The sequence below is a fragment of the Spermophilus citellus genome (assembly GCF_964194105.1).
Source record: "Spermophilus citellus genome assembly, chromosome: 1".
NCBI lineage: Eukaryota > Metazoa > Chordata > Mammalia > Rodentia > Sciuridae > Spermophilus > Spermophilus citellus.
The window spans coordinates 214,773,005-214,793,182 of NC_138182.1; the positions used below are offsets into that span (position 1 = coordinate 214,773,005).

At 34.8% G+C, this 20,178-nt stretch overlaps 1 protein-coding gene across 17 annotated transcripts in view; it reads left to right on the plus strand.

Annotated features, from left to right (window-relative positions):
• Positions 1-20,178, plus strand: part of MEF2C (myocyte enhancer factor 2C) — a 184,766-nt gene that overhangs the window by 87,192 nt on the left and 77,396 nt on the right. For all 17 annotated transcript variants that reach the window (XM_081290796.1, XM_081290781.1, XM_081290794.1 and 14 more), the window contains one exon: positions 8,121-8,324. In XM_081290796.1, coding sequence (XP_081146922.1) covers positions 8,121-8,324 — 204 coding nt within the window. The remainder of the gene's footprint in view (positions 1-8,120; positions 8,325-20,178) is intronic.

A 20,178-nucleotide genomic window follows, 5' to 3' on the forward strand; every position in this document is an offset into this window, starting at 1 on the left:
TACATTAATTAAAGTTATCCTTACATTAATGTTACTACTACTACTATCCTTACATTAATTAAAGTTTCCTTACATTAATTAATGTACTACTCTGCTTGTACTCATCAGAATTTCTGGTGGTTGTTAATGTCACAAAAGATAGTATCTGTATCCCACTCAATTATCACTTGACTGGTCCATGCTGTGCTAAATTTCAGCCCATGAAATGTACAGTCAACTAAAAGAGGGAAGAATCGCTGACTAGAGAAGGATGAATTTTGTGTGAAAAAGATTCTATTCCTAGTCCATCCAGAACTAGTTTTGTGGCCTTGGATAAGGCAATTCAGCTCTTGTTTATATGAGAAATGGGCATGATAAACTGTGTCATCAAATGTCTTCAAGGAGATACTGTCAAAAGTAGCAAGATAGCTTATTATATGAAGTCTTTGAACGTCTTTCAAAACTTTGCCAAAGTCAACACTCTTCTCTAAAAGTAGTATTAGATGACATATGATATGTTCCAATTTCATCAACAAACTCATACACAAAATTTGTCGCAATTGTTTTTCTCCTGCTCAGTTTCACTAAATGTTTGTTTTTACTTTAAGTTAAAGTAACAGAAAAGTAAAACAACTATGTGAAATTTTCCCCTCTTGGTGGCAGACTTCCTGTTAACATAGTCTAAACATAAGTAAGAATTTTCATTTACCTATAACTTTTTGATTGCAAGAAATGCATAATTCCTAGATTCACCTATCCCCTCATTCATTATATAAATATTTTGCCAAGTATTGTTCTTGAACTTAAATTATAAAGATGAACAGAAGGTGGTCCAGGCTTTCAAGGAAAGCCCAGGATCTAGTTGAGAAATACAGTCTAATATATACATTGCTAATAATTGTAATAAAAATTTACAAGTCCTGAAATAGCAGCCTTTTGCAATATAGAAGAAGAAATAATTGAGCCTGGCATATCAAAAAAAAGATACTGCTTGCCTTGTGTAATGTTTCACAGTGACAAGTCACTTATACTTGTACTATGTCTTTTAGAAAACTCCATAAGATGCCTATTAATTCCTCTATTTTACAAGTGGGGAGATAGGTTCAGATATTTTAAGCAATTTACCCAAGTGCATACAGCTCATAAATAACGTGACTCAGACATGGTTTTCAATCCCCATGTTTTTGCTTCTTACCACGTTGACAGTAATGATGCACAGTAATGATACCCTACTTCTTTAAAAATATTTTAGAGATAGGAATATAACTCAGTGGTAGAGGACTTGCCTAGCATGTGAGAAGCCCTGGGTTTGATCCCCAGCACAGGAAAAAAAAAGTGATAATGTGTATTTCCTACCTCTTCAATTTGGACAGTTATTTTTCTGTGCATTTTCAACACATCAGGTATAACATTGCTTAAATTCTTGGCAGTCTTTTGCATCTCCTCTAACTATAAAAAAAGGGACTTCATTTTATTTTTGGTGTATGTAAATTTTAAGTGATAATTATAAGGTATTGATGAAATCAAGTAGACAAAACATAAAACATTCTATTCATGTCACTAACATGTCAACATGAAACTATAGCAGGAAATGCTCGTTTTGAAACTTATACCAACCGCTGTAATTCTCCCCTCGGTAGTGCACTACCAATGTATAGAATCTGAATATCTAAAAACTAGAATAAGTGTTCCAGTCCAGTTTCCTTCTTAACTCAGAAACACCTTAGACAGAAATCTTGATATCTCCTCCATTTGAGCATGTTCAGGGAAGAGCTTGGTGAAACCAGGCCCACTAGGTATACTCTGGTTCATTTTTGGACAGTTCTCATCACTAGATTTTTCCCTTCTTTTGAACTCCTTACTCTTTTCAACAGTTCTTTCTAACTGTATTCTATAAAACAAAACGAGTCACTCGTATGCCTCTTTACATGGCCTCGGCGTTTTAGACCTTGGAAAATGTTTAACATTCTACTTAAAACTTTTTTGGGGGGGAGGAGGGAGTAGCATTAATCATACCGGATTTCCTTAATGGCTCCTCATGCAAAATTGTCTCAGACCCTACATCAGTCTGTTCGCTATCCTGTAGATGATCTAATTTAGCCAATGCCTTCTTAACATGTAACTATCAACACTGATTATAGTGCCAAAGGTGGTTCTGACTAACAGAAAGATCAGAAGCGTAATTAATTCTCACTGTGGAACACAACAATTTAGATCCTTTTCCCCAAATCAGTGACCATTAATCTTCTTCAAACTTGGGCTTGTGTAATATGAATGCAGACTTTAAAATTACCTCTGTTTGATTAATCTTGTTTGTGGCAGAGCTTCCTAAAGTCTATAGAAGGAGCTGAAGATGCAGACTCTAGCAGCCATGAGCTAACTCTGTAGCCCAGACTTATGTTCTACACAAAGCTAGTAAGCATTACCTTCATCTAAGCCACTGATAAAAATGTTGCCTGGGAACAAGAAAGTTGTTTACCTCCATGGAACTATACTAGAGACTTTTCCTTAAACTTAACACGGATAAGTTAATTCAACCTCTGTAAGTATAGTTCTTTAGTCATGTATAAACCAGCTAACTTACTATCAGCCAGTCTCAAATATATAATATTGTGCATGAGGATTTCACCAGACCTTCTGCCAAGTATATATTCTTTAAAAACTCAGAACTCTTCAGAAAGTTCAATTAAGTTTTTGCTCAACAAATGCAGTCATCCTGAACCCTTGATCCTCCCCTTTCTCTCTGTATCCTGTGATTGTAAAATGCAATTTTTATCTTTGGATTTTTCCATCCTTCATGATGAGTCATCCAGGCAAGGAATAAAAGCTATTCTACTCTGAACATCTTGAAATATTTGCCTTTAAGTCTAGAGCATCTGTACCTACATCTTTCTTTTCAGACATTATCTAATTTCTGTTATAAATTCCAGAATAATATAATTACTTTCTCTCAAGATTCATGTCACTAACATGTTAACCAAACTTTTAGTTAAAAAAAAAGTATACATATCCAGAATCTTATTTTTGAGAAGTTAAATTGTCAAAATATAAGCAAAAAAGTACCTACCACTAGCAGAAAACTATTCTGAGACAATCAGACTTTAAAATAGTATTTCCATTCCACATCCACTCCCTCAGCAAAGTGTGCCCAAGTGTCTGGTGCTAGGAGCCTGCCTGTGACCAGATGGAAGGGGAGAGGGCATCAAGCCACAGTTGCTCTTCATCAAGTACAGGATAAGATATGACCCAATATGGTTGATTTTATTTCATATTCGTCTTGATTGGTTTAACACCTACTATTATTTTCCTTGATCACTATAGAGAAAAAGTTGTCTAAAAACAAAAACTAAATTCACCCAATTCTGGATAAAAACACAATTCCAAATCATTAGACATGACTAAAAATATAGCTCTGTTGGCCAAGTAATGTATTTTGTTCCCAATAAATAAATTTCCTTTCAAGCTTTAAGGAGTTAAATAACTTTTCTCCAACCACAAGGAAGTGACATAAACAAAAGAGATATTATTTCATGTAATAGAAGCCACAGCACCCATCACAAATGTCTGCAATGGAGAATATTCAATAAATATCTTTTAGCATAATGTTTGGCATATAGAAAATGCTTAATAAAAATGAATCCAATTTTTTTTATGTTTCTTTTGAGTGGCTTATCTTAACTTCTTCATAACTGAATTTTATGTAGCTGTTTTTGATGAACATGTCTTTTCTCAATTGCAAATTCTAATTTTAATTTCTGATTCATACCCCATAAATTCTTTAACCATTGTCAACAAAGTGGTGTGATACCTGCCCTTATGATAGGATTTAAAACTCAGGGTTACTATGAAACTTAATAATGAAATATTTTCTTACAACATAATCAACAACATTTGGGGCTATTTAAAGATTCAACAGGTAAAGAAAATAACATAAAATGGTCAGTGTTTACAGTGTAGTTTTGCCTTCCATGCATATATACTTTATTAAATCTCTTTAGTTCTGAAAACTAGATGTTCAATTACAGTGCCTACTTAAATAATATTGGCTTTATTCTTTTCTGGATGCACCTTGATTAATGAAAACACTGGGGAAAAGCATCTCTTTACCTAACTACTATAAAAACAGCATTCTGTCTCACCTAAGGTTCTCAAAATATGCTATTGAAATAGAAATATGGCCTCATTCCCATTACCAACTATTGTCAAGTTATGAAAAATGTAATCATTACAATACATTATTATATTTAAGTATAAAAGCTCTGGATTGCAATCTTTGTCACTGAGTGGCAGATTTAAAATGAAGAGTAATATTCCAGATCTCTTTGGAAAACTTAAAACTTAAAAACAATTTTACCTAATGATGAACAATGAGAAAAAGCATTATAGAATACATTTTGAGTATGCTACGAAGAAAATGAACATAATACAGAATTAAATTTAGAGCAATTAAGAGTAGATTTTGAAGATATTTTCTTAAATGCTTTAATATAGTCATCATTTCAGTTTGCAGTTTTAATGAAAAGAAGCTATATGCACTGACTTTTTTGACAGGTATTATTGAATAAGTATGCATTATCCAGCAGCCTATTTGATTACACAAAAGTTGAGGTGGATCTATGAGTAAACACAAATGTAGTTTTAGTGATATTTTTGTACAGAAATACACTTTGATGGCAAATGTTGTAACATGCTAAATTCTGAGGTTTGAATATGATAGAAACCATACTGTATGAGACATTCCACCTACAGTTTGTGGTCATGAAGTCTGATTAAAAGTAGTTTGAGACATGAAAGTATTTTAGACCAGTGCCTTCTGTTTCAAATATATTTTGTAGCCTATTTCACTGGATAAAATACCAGCATGCAATTATAGTTTCATATCTAAATTGCATCTGAAAGAAACATTAAATGACATTTTGAATGGCTCTATGTAATTAATGATTATATTTCTTTATCCATTCTAAAAAGGTGGTCTCTAGCCCATCCTTAATATCAGCTGTAACTCATCTGAGTGAGCCAGAACAAAGTTTCTAAAGTAGTGTGGTAATCAGATATGAAAATAAAATCCTAGCTATATTTGTTTCAGAAGCACTTGAGAAAAACAATAATCATACATAGAAGGTGAGACACTGGCAATTATTACAGAAAAAAATTGTCCACATTGAATGCAAGCAACATCTGAATAGATTCAGACTAGCTGATGTGTGCTGGCTGATACCAAACGCTTTTTTCTGCAGAGTATGGTCGGCAGGGATAGTTCAGCTTTATCTTTCCATTGGGAGTAGCGGCTGCCTCAAGTAGCCCTAATCAGTGGACTCTTCAAGACACCAAAGCATGTATTTTGTTAGTTCATTTCCTGCTTAGTCAACTAAGAAATGGATGGGAACCAAGATTTATGGAACATTTACGCTAAACTCTGTACTCTGTACTGCACATACATTATTTTATATAATTCTCACAGTGAACCTGACAGAAAGTATTATCTCCATTTTATAGATGAAAAATCAAACTCCAAGAAGTTTATGTGAATTTCTCATGTGTAGTAAAGAGCACATTCAGCATTTAAATCCAGGGTTATCTGAATCTAGACTCCACATTCTTTTCCTTTCTTCCATGCTACCATCAGTGCCAATACAATAAAGTTACTTATTATTAAGTAAAAGTTTATCTTTTAAAAATTCTATGTATGAATTTTCCCAGAAGTTATCACATAATTTTATATAGCATACATCAACTTGTTACTTCTAAAGACTTGACACAATGGTTTTCCCTATTAAGTTTTTATTCTACAGACATTTACCATGTACTTATATATGTCTACTGCTCTGGGCACCAGGATACAGCAGTGAGCAAAATGAAAATGGCACATACCCTTGTGGAGCATGCACTGTAGTGAAAATACATAAGTTAAATCATGACAGGAAATATACAAATTATAATATGTAAGTGCTGTTAAGGAAAAAGGAAAGGTGAAAAGTAAAACAATAGGGGCTGAGGTTGTGGCTCAGAGGTAGAGCACTCGCCTAGCACGTGCGAGGAGCTGGGTTTGATCCTCAGCACCACATAAAAATAAACAAAATAAGGTTATTGTGTCCAACTACAACTAAAAAAAAAAAAAAGTTAAAAAAAATCCTAGCTATCTTTAAAAAAAAATAGTTAAACAATAACGAGCTACCAAAATGGGGAGGAATGAGAAGACTGGGGTCCAGGTTTTCTGTCTGCTAGCTCATGGTTTCTGTCAATACATTTATTGAGGTGTTGGGGTTGGGAGTAGGAGTGGAAGGAATAATTAAAAACTCACTCTAAGCTGGGCAAGATGGCATAGGCCTATCATTCCAGTGGCTCAGGAGGCTGAGATAGGAGGATTGCAAGTTTGAGGCCAGGCTCAATAACTCATTGAGGTTCTAAGCAATTTAATGAGATCCTATCTCATAATAAAATCAAAAGGACTGAGGATGTAGAATGTATCTCAGTGGTAAAGTGTCCTGGGTTCAAGGCCCAATACCAAAAAAACAAACAAAAAAAAAAAAACCTTACTCTGAGTAGACAAAGAGGAATGAGGAGAAGGAGGAGGAGACAGAAAGGGGAAATACTAGGAACTGAAGTGGAACAAATTATATTCCATGTTTGTGTGATTATGTCAAAATGAACCCCAATATTATATGTAACTATGATATACTAATAAATAAGTAAAAAAAAAAACCCTCAGTCTTGAGTTTGGACGGCTGAGCTTATGAAGAGATGGTGAATCCAGAAGGGGAAGTAAATTGAAAAGTAAAGATAATGAGGTTGAGCTTTGGAGATTTTTCTATTCCTAGGACATTTTGATCGATGTAGGACTGCAGAACATCCATTGGGTATCTGGAGACAGAAAGAGAGAATGGGATCTAGATTTAGGAATTATAAACACATGGTAGAAAAAATTGGGCTGGCCTCTGCTGGATGTGAAGGTGAGAAAAAAAAATTAACTAGTCCCTACTGAAATCAGTAGCTAAAATAAGTTAGTCAACATTTCGCAGAGTGTATGCCTCCAAAACCTAGTTCTCAAGAATCATAGTGTTAAAATAAACAGAGAAACAAATGGTTCTGTCAGCCATAGGATGGGAAAGCAGGTTAAACAAAGGTTTAAATCGTTTCTTAGGCTCCTTCCCAAACATACTAGGCCACTGAACTTTTCTCGAAGGAGTATTTTACAGGATTGCTCTTCTGCATAATATGTACTGGTAAACACTAGGCCATATACCGCCTTGTAATTGAAGATGTTCATTCCTTTTTGGTGGGCACGCTGGAGTGCGAGCTGAAGTTCAATCAAGAAAAGACTGAAATGCAAAGAGTGAAAGATATTGCATTTACTTTTGGTGGGATTGACAGGAAAAGAACAGTGCTAGAATGGAAGCTGTTGGGGACAGCTCATGAGAAGAAAGACAGAATTTATAGATTGAGATGAATTGAGGAGGGAATGATTGCAGGCAGAGAGATCCTCTAGGACAGGAAGCTGTGAGGCTGGCCTAAAATGAAATGATAAGGGCACGAGTGATTGAGTCGCCTGGGAAATAGACAAGTGTGAACTTGAGAAATATTTTGAGGGAAGGAATTATGGGATTGTTGGTAGATTAGATTAAAGAAGAAAAAGTCAAAAATAACAATACGGTTTCTGGCCTGAGAAGGGAAAATAGATAAGCAAAAGAATAAAAATCCTCACAGTATTATGGCTAAAGTACTTCCCAATGCCTTGATGGATTTCTAGAAAACAAAATACAACTTTAAGAACACGGTCAAGGTTTACAGTGTTTTCAATGAAGTGGCATGAGACTGAACAATAAGGAAAATGTTAAGATATATGAGCAGTTCTCTAATCACCTTCATTAAGTTGCTGTATGTTAAATCTTACATTTATAGTTTCATGTTCTGCAACAAGCTAGGAATGTCACATTTTGAAATTCTAAGCAGAAATTCGATTTATTTGCTTTCTCTCCAAATGTGTTAGTGCCCAAAGCTCTGACAATTACACACCATTGTTTTCTAAAGAAAAAAACAACTGTAAACACAGATAGACCACACACACACACACACACACACACACAATGCACATGTATTTTTTCTTAAAAAAAAATTTTTTTTGCCTGCTATCTTTTTTCCAGGTGACATTTACAAAGAGGAAATTTGGGTTGATGAAGAAAGCTTATGAGCTGAGCGTGCTGTGCGACTGTGAGATTGCACTGATCATCTTCAACAGCACCAACAAGCTGTTCCAGTACGCCAGCACCGACATGGACAAGGTGCTGCTCAAGTACACGGAGTACAACGAGCCGCATGAGAGCCGGACAAACTCAGATATCGTGGAGGTGAGAGAGCGAGCTTCTGAGCCCCAGGCTTTGGCAGAGGATTGTGGGGTGTGGGTCTCCTCCACCATACACACACCCCCTTTTGCCTAATCTGTTCACGGTCTCATAGATATCTACTCAATTATTTCCCTCCCAGTGTCCTCAAAGTGCAAGTTAAAGTGATAGGATAGGGACAAGGTAGAATCTTCCCTTTGTTGGAAATCAAGTTCCAGGGTCAAATTGATCACCTTATCCTTCATGAGTAATCACTGTCCACTGCTCTGTATCAGGACTCCAGAGTCAGAAACTGGTTAGGGGCAGCTCATCCACATTTTACATAACTTCTGATGATTTGAGTATGTAATAGTTCCAAACATAGTCTTAAGAAAAAAAAAAGTTTTAAAAAATGTTTTGAAAATGAACTCACTCCAACCTTATACTTTGAATTTTTCACTTCTAATTCATTTTTTTCATATTCATTCTTTCCAGAAATATAAAGACAATTATTCTCCTAAAAAATATTTTTTTCCTAAAAATTGTATCATTTTGCTTAGCAGTGAAATATGTTGCATGGAATCAGAAAACAGCTGAATATGAATTTCTAAATGTTAGTTCCATGTTTTATCAAAGTCAGATTTAAAGCATTGGTTGTGACAAAAATAGATGAGCATCATGTTATAACTCTCAAAAATGTTGTAGATTGGCTAGGCTGAGTCATATACCAAACAATTTTAATCTAAATTTTATCCCATTTAAATGTTGTGGCCTGGCAGTGCCTTTCATGAGGAATGACCCCTAGGCCAAAGAGAGAATGTGTAATGAAGATGGCTCTCATCTTCCTCGCCTGTTTGTCTGCTCTTGGTTTACTAGTTTGTGCCTGCTTTCCCAGAATTTCCCAGAATTAAATGAATATAATGTTTCAGAAGTGTGTTCAGTCACTCTTGCTGTGGCTGAGGCTGGAGGCTGGTTCCGTATTATGAAAAAAAAAAAAAAACCTAGGACTAATTCTGATCAAATTAATATGCCTCCCACATCCACCTCTCTTTTATATCTACTTGTCGTAATTGTCTAAGACTAATTCTCATTTCTTTACTTTTATGTGAGAGTTTTTCTGAAGTGTTGAGCTGATCGATTTTTAAATTTTATTTTTTTAATATTTTTTGTCCTAATAAAGCTAAGCAAATAATTTCAGTAAAAGAGAAGTGAATAACTGGACCTTCAATGGCATGTGCTTAAGATGCTACACATCATTTAGTTTCCCATTGACTGATGATTTGAATTGTGTGCTTGCCTTGATCATCCAATTTAAGGTTGCTTTGTAAATTTACCTGCATTTCAGAGTTTTAATTCACACACACCTAAACGTGAAAATACATGAACAAACACAAAGTTTGAAAGGTACTAGTGGTTGTCAGACCTCAGAGGTGTATGTGTGTGTGTGTGTGTGTGTGTGTGTGTGTGTGTGGGCACACACATTTATAACATTTTCTCAAAACAAAACAGACTCTTATGCCCTGTCATTACTAAAACCATCACAATAGAAATTTCAGGTTAACAAACAATTTGAGCTGGAATTTGTCATTAAACTATTCCAGTTCTTAATGTGCCATGAAATGCAGTAAATTTATAATGAACCAATTGGAAAATGGGTTGACTATTAAAATTTGTTCCATGAAGGAGTTTAAAATCTAGAAAAATCATCTTCTGAGGGTTTTGCTTAGAAATATACTCTGTGACTTAAAGATGACTTAAAATTTTTACTGTATGAGATTTTCATATTCCTGTACATGTGGATATCTGAGAGTCAAATAAGATCTTAAGGGCCAGTGAGAATGGTACTGAGTCAAGGGTCAGAGGTCTTGCATTTGACTATCTGTCAGCATCATGCTGTGTGGCAGTTAACCTCTCTGGGCTGATATTTTCTCATGTCAAAAGTGAAGAGAGCCGGGGATTGAAATTTAGTAACTCAGTGGTAGAGTTCCTGTGTAGCATGCATGAGACTCTTGGCTCAATCCCAAGCACCAAAAATTAAACAAATAAGTAAACAGATATTGAATCTGAAAACTCTTTGCAACATCATCACCACCATCATTTTTATTACTGTTATTGTTATTATTATTTAATATCAGAGATTAAATAAACCCAGTGGCACTTTACTCCTGAGCTACACCCCAATCCTTTTCCTTTTTTAAATTTTATTTTGAGATAGGGTCTCACTAAGTTGCCCAGGCTGACCTCCAATTTGCAATTCATCTGCTATAGCCTCCTGAGTTGCTGGTATTACAGGCATGTGCTACTGTGTCTGGCTAAAATTTTTTAAAAGCATTATTTTTAGAAAGACTAAAGCAGCAGCTCCATTTTTTCTTTCACTTTTTATTTCTTCTCTTCTTCTTTGTTTTTGTTTGTTTGTTTATTTTTTGCATTTAACATCAGTAGATTAAAATTATGAATCTCTCAACACAACATCCTGGAGCTGAGGATGTAGCTTAGCGGTATAGCACTTGTGTAGCACACACCAAGTTCTTTGTTTAATCCCCAGCACTACAAAACAAACAAACAACAACAACAAAACAAAAACAACCCACAACATTCTGGGGCTCCTTGATCAAAATTAAAAGATTCAGTGGCTCAATTCTCTGGATGAACATCATGTGCAAATCTAATACATTGTGAGTCTGCCCTTCTCAACTGCCTGAATCACACATTCTTCACATAGCTGCCTTTCCATATTTTAGTAATGACAGAGATGATGAAAAAAGGAGTAAAGCAAGCTTGATTAAATTTTATAGCACCCTCACACGGAGTGTTTTTCAAAGTGATGATCATTGAAGTCAGAATGCTTGAGATACTTGGTGGAGAAGAAGCGCTTTGGATGGAAAGTTGTGTTTATAACAAGTTCTCCAAGTTTGAAAACCTCTGAAACACCAAAATATAACTTGTATTAGAAGCTAAGAACCCGCAATACATCAGGGACTGGAGAAATCCCATTTTAGAATGGATCTAACAAAGTTGAAAGTTAAGATAGTTTACTACTCCTGGGTCAAATTTTAAATCCTATTTATTTTAATTTAATGGAATACATTTAACTGAGCAAGTTTAATGAGGAGCATAATATGTTTCATGAAGGGTCATTAGTTTTATATTTCCCATTTGGACCATTACCTCTCTCCCCAAACCCTCTAAAAACAGTTTACTCACAAGAAGAAAAAAAAAGAGGTGGGGGTATAGGGAGAAAAAATATGATTTCCAGCATTTAGACTGAAATACAAATCTCTGGGCCATACCAGAGTAGTGTTATAGGGTCATAGGAAGTGGTGCGGCGTGTGGGCGTTGAAAAAGATTCCTCCTTTTAGCAAAAACGCTCTGTGTAATTATCATGTCTTTGCTGGATAATTAGTACTACTGTTACGGTGGCACAAAGATTCACAAAGCCTTAACAGACAAACTGGGTTAGGCTTTTTCATTATTATATTATAATGCAGCTTGAATATCTGTTTAGATACAATATATAAATATGCCAGATTTAGTAAATGTGTTAAATTTCTAATCCTTTGGTTTATTTAAAAAAAAAACAGTTATTGTATTAAAAGCACTGCCTTTGAAGGCAGTCCATTTTATTTAACTGCCTGACACATACCCCGGATATTTATCCAAAGTGCTAGTTATGAGGCTGTTTGAAACTCAGTTGTGATTCTGATGAAGGAAATGCCCACTTCCTCACTTCCAATGACTAGCTCTACTCCCATTCTCTAAACCACCTAGGAGAGATTACCCTAGCAGTTTCTTTAGGGCTCTGTTCTTGGAAGTAGATGGGGTTGTTGAGCATTTTGGGATGGATGACCTGAAGAGAGCAGATCACACAGGACTCGTTAACAGGCCGGTGCTTCATTGAGCAGTGACTCAGCATGCTCCAGCTTACACTCAGCACTGTTTGGGGGATTCTGAAATAGCAGAAGATAGGAATTCTTGTTAAAGATGTAAAACATATATGCAAGAAAGGTTGGAGGCAACTGGAAAGCAAAGAAACAAAAGCCTTAGCACAATCTATGGTGCTGAAATGAAAGGGTAGGTTAAACAATTCAACAAAACTTTCAGACAGTATGTGTTTGGTTAGCATATTCCAGGTGCTCCTTGAAGTCCCAGACAGGTCACCCCGATATCCAGCATAATGAGTGTATTGCTTGATGCCTAAGCAGGAAGGAACCTCTCACCCCTCAGTAACTCAGTGAATGCTACTGAGCTGCTCATCCATCCGGAACCAGGAGTCCAGTGATTATCTGTGAAAGGGGGTCAAAACACAGGCCCTTCTTTGCTCCCCAGGAAGTATGAAGGTGGATGTAACTCTTGCAGAAGGAACCTTTGATGCACCTGTCTCAAGAGAGGATTATTAGTTTTTATTTTTAAGTGCAAGGAAGGGCGAGTATGGTGTGGGGGTGGGAAGATTGAGATTACATTTGCCTTAAACTCTATTTTCTGCCATCTGAATTCTGTTTGGATTCAGAAACATCTAAAAACCGTTATTGCACAAAATGTTTCCTTTCATGTTAATAGTTATGAACTAAATTGGACTTAAAAGGCCTTAAAATAGGTTATAATCTTTATTGCTTCAGAGTGCTACTGGAAGTTATCAACAAGCTAACTGTCCTTGCATATAGTTTGATGAAAATAGTTGAATGCAATTTTTGTTGCAAAGCAAATGCCCCATTTGTAGAATTGGATTTACTTTACAAATTAAATATTACAAAATTTGGGAATGGATGTAAGATGACAAAATTTATATTTTACTTGAGCTTTTATTATATCTTAACCAATTAAATTGATTCCAGTTTTATAATTATAAAATATATACTCATAAAATCATTTTTCTGTCCCATATAGGAAACCACAGATATTCTTCTTAAACAGAAAAGTATATTCTCTTATTTAGTCCTTTATGTTTCTTCATCCTTTCAGTCATTCACTGAACAAAGATTTTTTGAGCTCTTAACTTGTGCTACATGTTATTTTACTCCCATCAATTCCCACCCACCTCTCCAATCCTGTATGTAAGACACATTAGATATATTTATACCCTCCAGCCTCTCCACATTCTGCTATGTCTTCGAAATTTTACCAGGTCTTTCCATGGCTTCTACTTATCCTTCTTTCAAGTTGTGTTCTAGTTAACGCCTTTAGGAAGTCATTTTTTAAAACCCTCAATATTGTATTAGGTGCTTTCTTCTATTTCAGTAATAATGTGTTCTGTCTTCCCCTCAGACCTCTGTTCAAGTTGTTATTCAGTTGCTGGTTCTACATTATACTATAAACTCGTGAGGGGTACAGATGGTATGCATTTTGCTCATCATCACATTCCCAGTGAGGTCTAGAGTGTAGGTCCTCAGAGCATATTTAATAGAATAATAAGCGGGAGACAGACATGTAACCAACATAGCACCACGTTACTCATTTAAAATTTGAAGAAAGTTTTCATAGGTCTAATGAAAAAGTTCATTGAAATTGGAAAGAATTTATCAAAGGATTGTCAAAAACAATTTCCATCTGTGTTGTCCCATGTGGTAATCACTATCCACATGTGGGTCTGCATGTAAATGAATAAGAATTAAGTAAAATGTCCAGTTCAAGTCCTTAGTAGCACTAGCTACTTTTTAGGTGAGTTGTGGCTACTGAATTGAACAGGGAAGATATGGAACCCATGGGTCATCACAGAAGTTCTATGAGATAAAACTGTTCCAAGACTGAAATGTGAAAGGGGAGACATATAAACTAATCTTTTTCTCAAATTAATGACAAGATTAATTATTTAGCTAATTTTATTCTTCATATAAAATATGAGGAGTATATTTCCTTTGTGAAAAATTGAGTAGCCTTATCACTTTAGATCCAAAGTACAAATGTTCACTTTGAGACACCAATTTAGAACTAAACATTCATTACAAAACTAAAAGTATGTCTTACTCCTAACCTTGCAACTATAGAGTCAATCAGTAAACTCACTATCTGGTCAGCAAACACCTGTAAGCTTTCCAGGCTGACCAGGATCCTTGACCATCAGCCCCGACTGTGTAAGCTAGGTAGTGTGAGCTGGATTGTTTGTTTGTTTAATTTGGAACTCATGAACAGAGAAATGATAAATCTTTCTTGTTACTATCTTAAATTTACTTGAAGCAACATTGGACCCAGAATTTAACTTTATAATAAGTAACTTAATTTCTTCAGGAAAACAGTCTATTTCTTTGTGAAAGAATTTAGAGAGATAATATTCTTGAAATGCATTACAAATTCTTCTTAGGTTTACTTTAAAATATAATTGAAATGGTTCTTACTGCTAATGAGTCAGCAAGCCTTCTCTGTCCTCTGTTAAATCAAGGATATAATTGCTCTTTAATTGATAGTTTGAAAAATGAACAGATTATTAGTATATTCCATAAAGATTTAAACCTTCAATGTTGAGGCTTCCAAGGACAAGGGTAAAAACATGATTTTGGAAAAAAAAAGTTTTTGCATATTTTTCATTGTTGTTTATATATCTGTAAATATTTCTACCAATACCTGTAAGTCATATTTGCATTGGTTCCCAAAGTCTAAAAGAACAAACGAGACTAAAACTTTTTAAATGTATTCATGTTTCTCAAAAGTATATCACAATGATTTTATATATGAAATTTGAAGAACTATTTCTGTTTAAAATAATGTTGTTACTTAATTTGCATATGTAAACATAAAAAGCTGCTTCAAATATCATTTATTAAGAAAATAATCATTACTGAACAATAGTGTGCATATTAGATTGCTTAAGTCATATGTACAAGGCAACAAAATGAACTTCTCTCATATTTCCAGTACTGCATAGCTCTAATGGTTTGTAGGCATTAGTACTAACACAGTCAACAGAAAATTATTTAATAGTAGGAATAGAAAATGCAAACCTCTATCAGTAATGTAACTTCTTTACCAGTATTATTATTTTATATGAGCCTTCTTGAGATAGAGCAAACCAAGGTCCTCATGTGTTTGTTTCCCCAGTAATACCTGAAAGTGAAAAGGGGAAAAAACATTAAGCTTAGAACAGAATTGTCAATTTTTAGTCATATTTATAGATTTCACAGCATGTATAACTCCTGGTGTAGCAGCATATTGGAACCTAAGGTTGCATCCTAGTCATCCATAGCACCTTAAATAAATTAATAACATTGTTTGGTTTTAACAGGTATCAAATAAAGTATGAAAGATTAGAGCATTCTTACTTCCTCAAGATTTGTTACTGAGTATATAATGAAATAGTCAAAAGTGAAGATTTAGTAATTTTTTTTAGTCCTTCCTAGAGTCAGAATAAAAGAAATGGCTCTTACAACATCAAAGGAATGCTTATTATTTCTGTTTCTTCACTGTATTGCTGGATTTTTGGCTTGGTTTTGTTTTGGTTTTTTTTAAATTACGAACCTCTTTTCCTATAGTCAAACGAATCCATAGGACATTCTGGAAGAGACTTGATAAAACTCACAACAGAGTAGGAGGATAGATTTTATTACTGTGAATACATCCTGTTTTACCACTAGCTACTTGGCATATCATCTAATCAGACTCCTCCATGGTGTTGTATTCTGTGCTACCTTAAAATTTAACCATATGATGGAAGTTCTGCATAAGAGAAAAAATTCTCTGTCAATTATTTCTAAAGGTCATAGAGTTAATGACTAACTGGGAGGTTAATTAGATTCTGAAAGCCTCTTCATATCAATTAAATCTCTTATCTTTATGTTTTAGTAAATAAACTCAGTAACTATTTAGAGCTACTGTTCTAGAATAAGAAACATTTTAAACAGTAAGCTGTACAATGGGTATTTGGTTTATTCTTACATCTTAAAAATTTACAAGAAAATTGATATATGAATTAATAATAGTAACTCCTCTTCCACCGCTTCTGAATTAGATACATTTGTTTTCCAAAATAGCATGCAGATTACTACTTAGTCATAAACAAATAGCATTACATTTCCCCAAGGAAACCATGTTATAGAAAAACTGAGGTTAGAGTTACCCTGAGCATAAACTACTAAGCTAAAACCAACTCCATTCTTTTTCTCTTTTTTGTTTGAAAACTGAACCTCTTTCAATATTACACTTTTTTGTTTTGTTTTGTTTTTTCAATGCTGGGAATTGAACTCAGGGCCTTGGATATGCTGGGCAAGTGCTATAACACTGATCTTTATCCCTAGTCCTATTGTACACATTTGCAAATAAATGATGTATTTAGCTTCCATGGTATAACAATTACAAACCAAGTCATTTCTGTTATGTGAATTCTTCCTGGATAATAAAACCAGATTTCAGATGAAATGAAATAGATCTATACTAACCAATAAGATAGTCACTAGTCATATGTGGCTGTAGAAACTGAAATTAAAACTACAAGTTTAAGTCCTACTTTTGACTAACCATACTTGAAGTACTCAATAGCTATATGAGACTAGTGGCTCCCATGGAGAATTGTTCATCATCAAGGAAACTTTGTATTGGGCAGGGAAGTAAATGGTGAAAGTGGTCAATCTAACACACTCGTTCGCTGAGGTAACTGGCATGATGATTGATGGATACAGCCTACTGAAGGACACATAAACTGGAGAGCAGTTGGTTATTTCATCCTGTATTCCTGCAGCAGACATTTATTACATGCCTACGGTGCATCAGAACCTTCGAGGCAGAGAAACCCAGTTAGGAAAACTGAGCCACTCAGTGTTATTCAAGGAACAGAATATTTGTTAAAATATATGTGATGTTTGTGGAGCACAATAAAATAATAGAGAGATCACTGAGCCTGAAATTACTCTGAGGAAGAAGAGAAAATGGAGGAAGGACAGGGAAGACGAGTAGTAAGAAAGTAGAAATAAGCCTGGTCTTCTCTGAACTTTTCCAGCAGGGGAGAAAATAAAAGCGTGCATGCACACTGTTTCTTCTCATTTTTCCAAATTAGATATGTGTGGAATTTTATCTTCATCCAGGATTCGGGATTTTGTCTCTTTAGCTGTGGTTGTTCTGAATTAATTTCATGTGGGGAAATAGAAATCTATATAGTGATTTTTCTAGTGTTATTTAAAGCATTATTATGATAGTTCATCTTTTAAATTTTACTTTTAGGGAATAGAACTTTAAAAGCCCCACAAATTTGGAAGAAAGATAAAAATTTTATTGCAACATCACACAAATTACATAATCTTTCTTGTTGGGTTTCAGGTCTATTCTCAGTGTTAGTATCGTCTACTCTGAGTTCCCTCTAAGGATTGACAGATTATAAAAGGTACCAGGGCCCATGGTAAACTGTTAAGTTATAAACGTTGGTTTTATTTTCAAAGTCAAGATAAAAGTTCAGGGAATAAAAAGTGATAACCATAGAGAGAGAGAAAATCAGTGACCACTTAATTCAGGATTATATAACCTTTTATGTTAATAAGTCTATCATTAAGTAAATAGAATTTTATATAAGTAACTATAACATTTTACATAAACTAAGAAGTTCTAACGAAAGTTAATGGATTGATTTTTTTTCTTTTCCTCAAGTATTTATGAAGTATTTATGCAAAGCATTATACCCTGGGAAATACAATGATTATGACATATTTACTGCCCTCCAGGGCCAATAGTTCAGGTGGACAAAACACACAAAGGATCCGTTCTTCATTCAGCAGATATATTGATAAGTATGAAGACCATGTCGGGCATTGTGCTAGTTACTGATGATGCATCTGTGACTCACATAGTCAATTATCAGCACCATAGTGAGACCTGACGTGCAGTAGGCTGACAGAGGCAGAAGAAAGTAATTACAGCTATGATCACCTGAGAACATCTCATAGTGGATTTTAGACAAAAGCATGACCTTGAATGATAAGTAGAATAAGCTAATATGCTAAGCAGTCTGCAAGCCATTTATTCCTATTTAAAGTAAAAGACTAATAAATGTTGTGATAGACATTAAGTGCATAGAGACATTAAATGCAGATAAATGTAAGTGTAGCAATATGTAGACATTAAATGCATGTATATACCTATATGCACACTTACTTGTATGCATAGATAGCAGCCTTTATTTTGTTTTCCTGTTGGCATTGGACTTTTAAGTATATACTTACTCTACAAACAGATGGTTATGATTTCTTGAGAAATTCCACAGAATACAACAAAGGTTAGAAAAATGCAGTAAATATAACTGCCTTTAAGTTTGATAAAAGGTTCAACCTTAAGAGTTGCATCCCACATCCTTTTAAATTCACAGATGAATTCTTTTCCCCCTACAAATTCTAAAACATGATACATTTGGCTGAGATGCTGGAAAATTGTTACATGCCTGTGTAGCATTCTTATAACCTAATCGTTCTTCAACTTTTCTTGCAATTTAATCATTGGAGAATGTTCTTTGTTTTTGTAGTCACTGTTTCACATAGTAACAGCTTGTTGTATTTTGGTCTGTTTGCCAGAGGGTAGGTTTATTTTTAAAACCCTGAACTCTGAATTTTTCTTTATTTTTCCAAGATTGAAAGCAGCTGAAATGCCTGGAGTTACAGGTTGAAGGCTGCTTTTACAATATGTGGAGGGAAGCTTCTTTCCCTCCTCCCTTTGTGTGTGTGTGTGTTTTAATTTTTTCCCTAACAAATGTCTTCTAACTGGCAGTTGTCTAAAAATAGAAAACTGCTTAACTAAAAATAGCCTGGCTCTCAGTCGTGCCAAGGAAAATGGAGAGGAATAGGCGTGGAATAGAAGGCTGAGTAATCCAGTTCTATTCATTCAGAGAAACCTTTGAGAATGCAGGCGATGATAAAGTGGCCTCCAAAAACCACAGGCCTGACTCTCTCTTCAGACTTCTAGGTGCCAATAAACATTTTAGCCCCAGGATACTTTTTTTTTCCCCTCATAGGTTGTAAACATTTTCTGAAAGACAAGGCTTTGTTTCACAGAATGTGACAAATTGCCATAACTAACTTTTGTAAGGTCCTAAAAATTCATAATTGTAAGATGCATTTTAAAAGATCATCAGAAATGAGAGTGCTGTAAATTAATGCACATGATGTAATAATTAAGAGAAAACTATTGGAATAAAAAACCCTCTTACTGCTCCCAAACTCAAAACTTTAAAAGAGTTTCACAGAGAGAAAATTATTCCTGTGATTCACCGTAGCTGGAGAACAGCTGACTCATTCTTGCTTAGTTCCCTTTGACATGAAATGCTGCTGCTGACAGTACATCCCCTTGATAAACCAATATTATTCTCTTTCTTAGCATTATAATTTTCACCCAACTAGATTTTTACTTCCAATTTTTTTTTAATGAAGTAGAAATTACTTTGAAAAAATAACATTTTGGGAGTAGGGTGGCTTTTAGTTTCAGGAAATGGAATTCTGAGTAACCCATAAAAATATTTTTAAAAAATAGACTGGGTTTTGCAATGGTAATGCTCCCCCCTCCTCATTTTGTTTTGCTTAACTAATCTGAATAACCAGGTCAAACATAGCAACAGGGTATGGAACTGTCAGTACAGTTCATGGGGTTATATGGGTCTGAGCATTGTTATGTTCAGTTCCTGTAATGCTGCTGGTGATAAGACTCTTGAGACAAAGGACGATAATTGATGAAAAGAGGCTTAAATCATTGCTAGAAGAATCAAAGTCCTTGTATCTGTGTACATCGACTCTTCTGGGCTCCTTCCGTCTTGTAAAGCATTTTGTCGTCTTGCATGTTGGCCCCCTACTGCTCTTTGTAATGGATGCAGACCACAAGTGATTCCTTTATGCAGCATACAGGGTGTAATTGTGTCTGTGTGGTGTATTAGTAATTACCAAGCTGAATTCCCATATTGTATCTTTACTGCAGGCATGGAAAAATA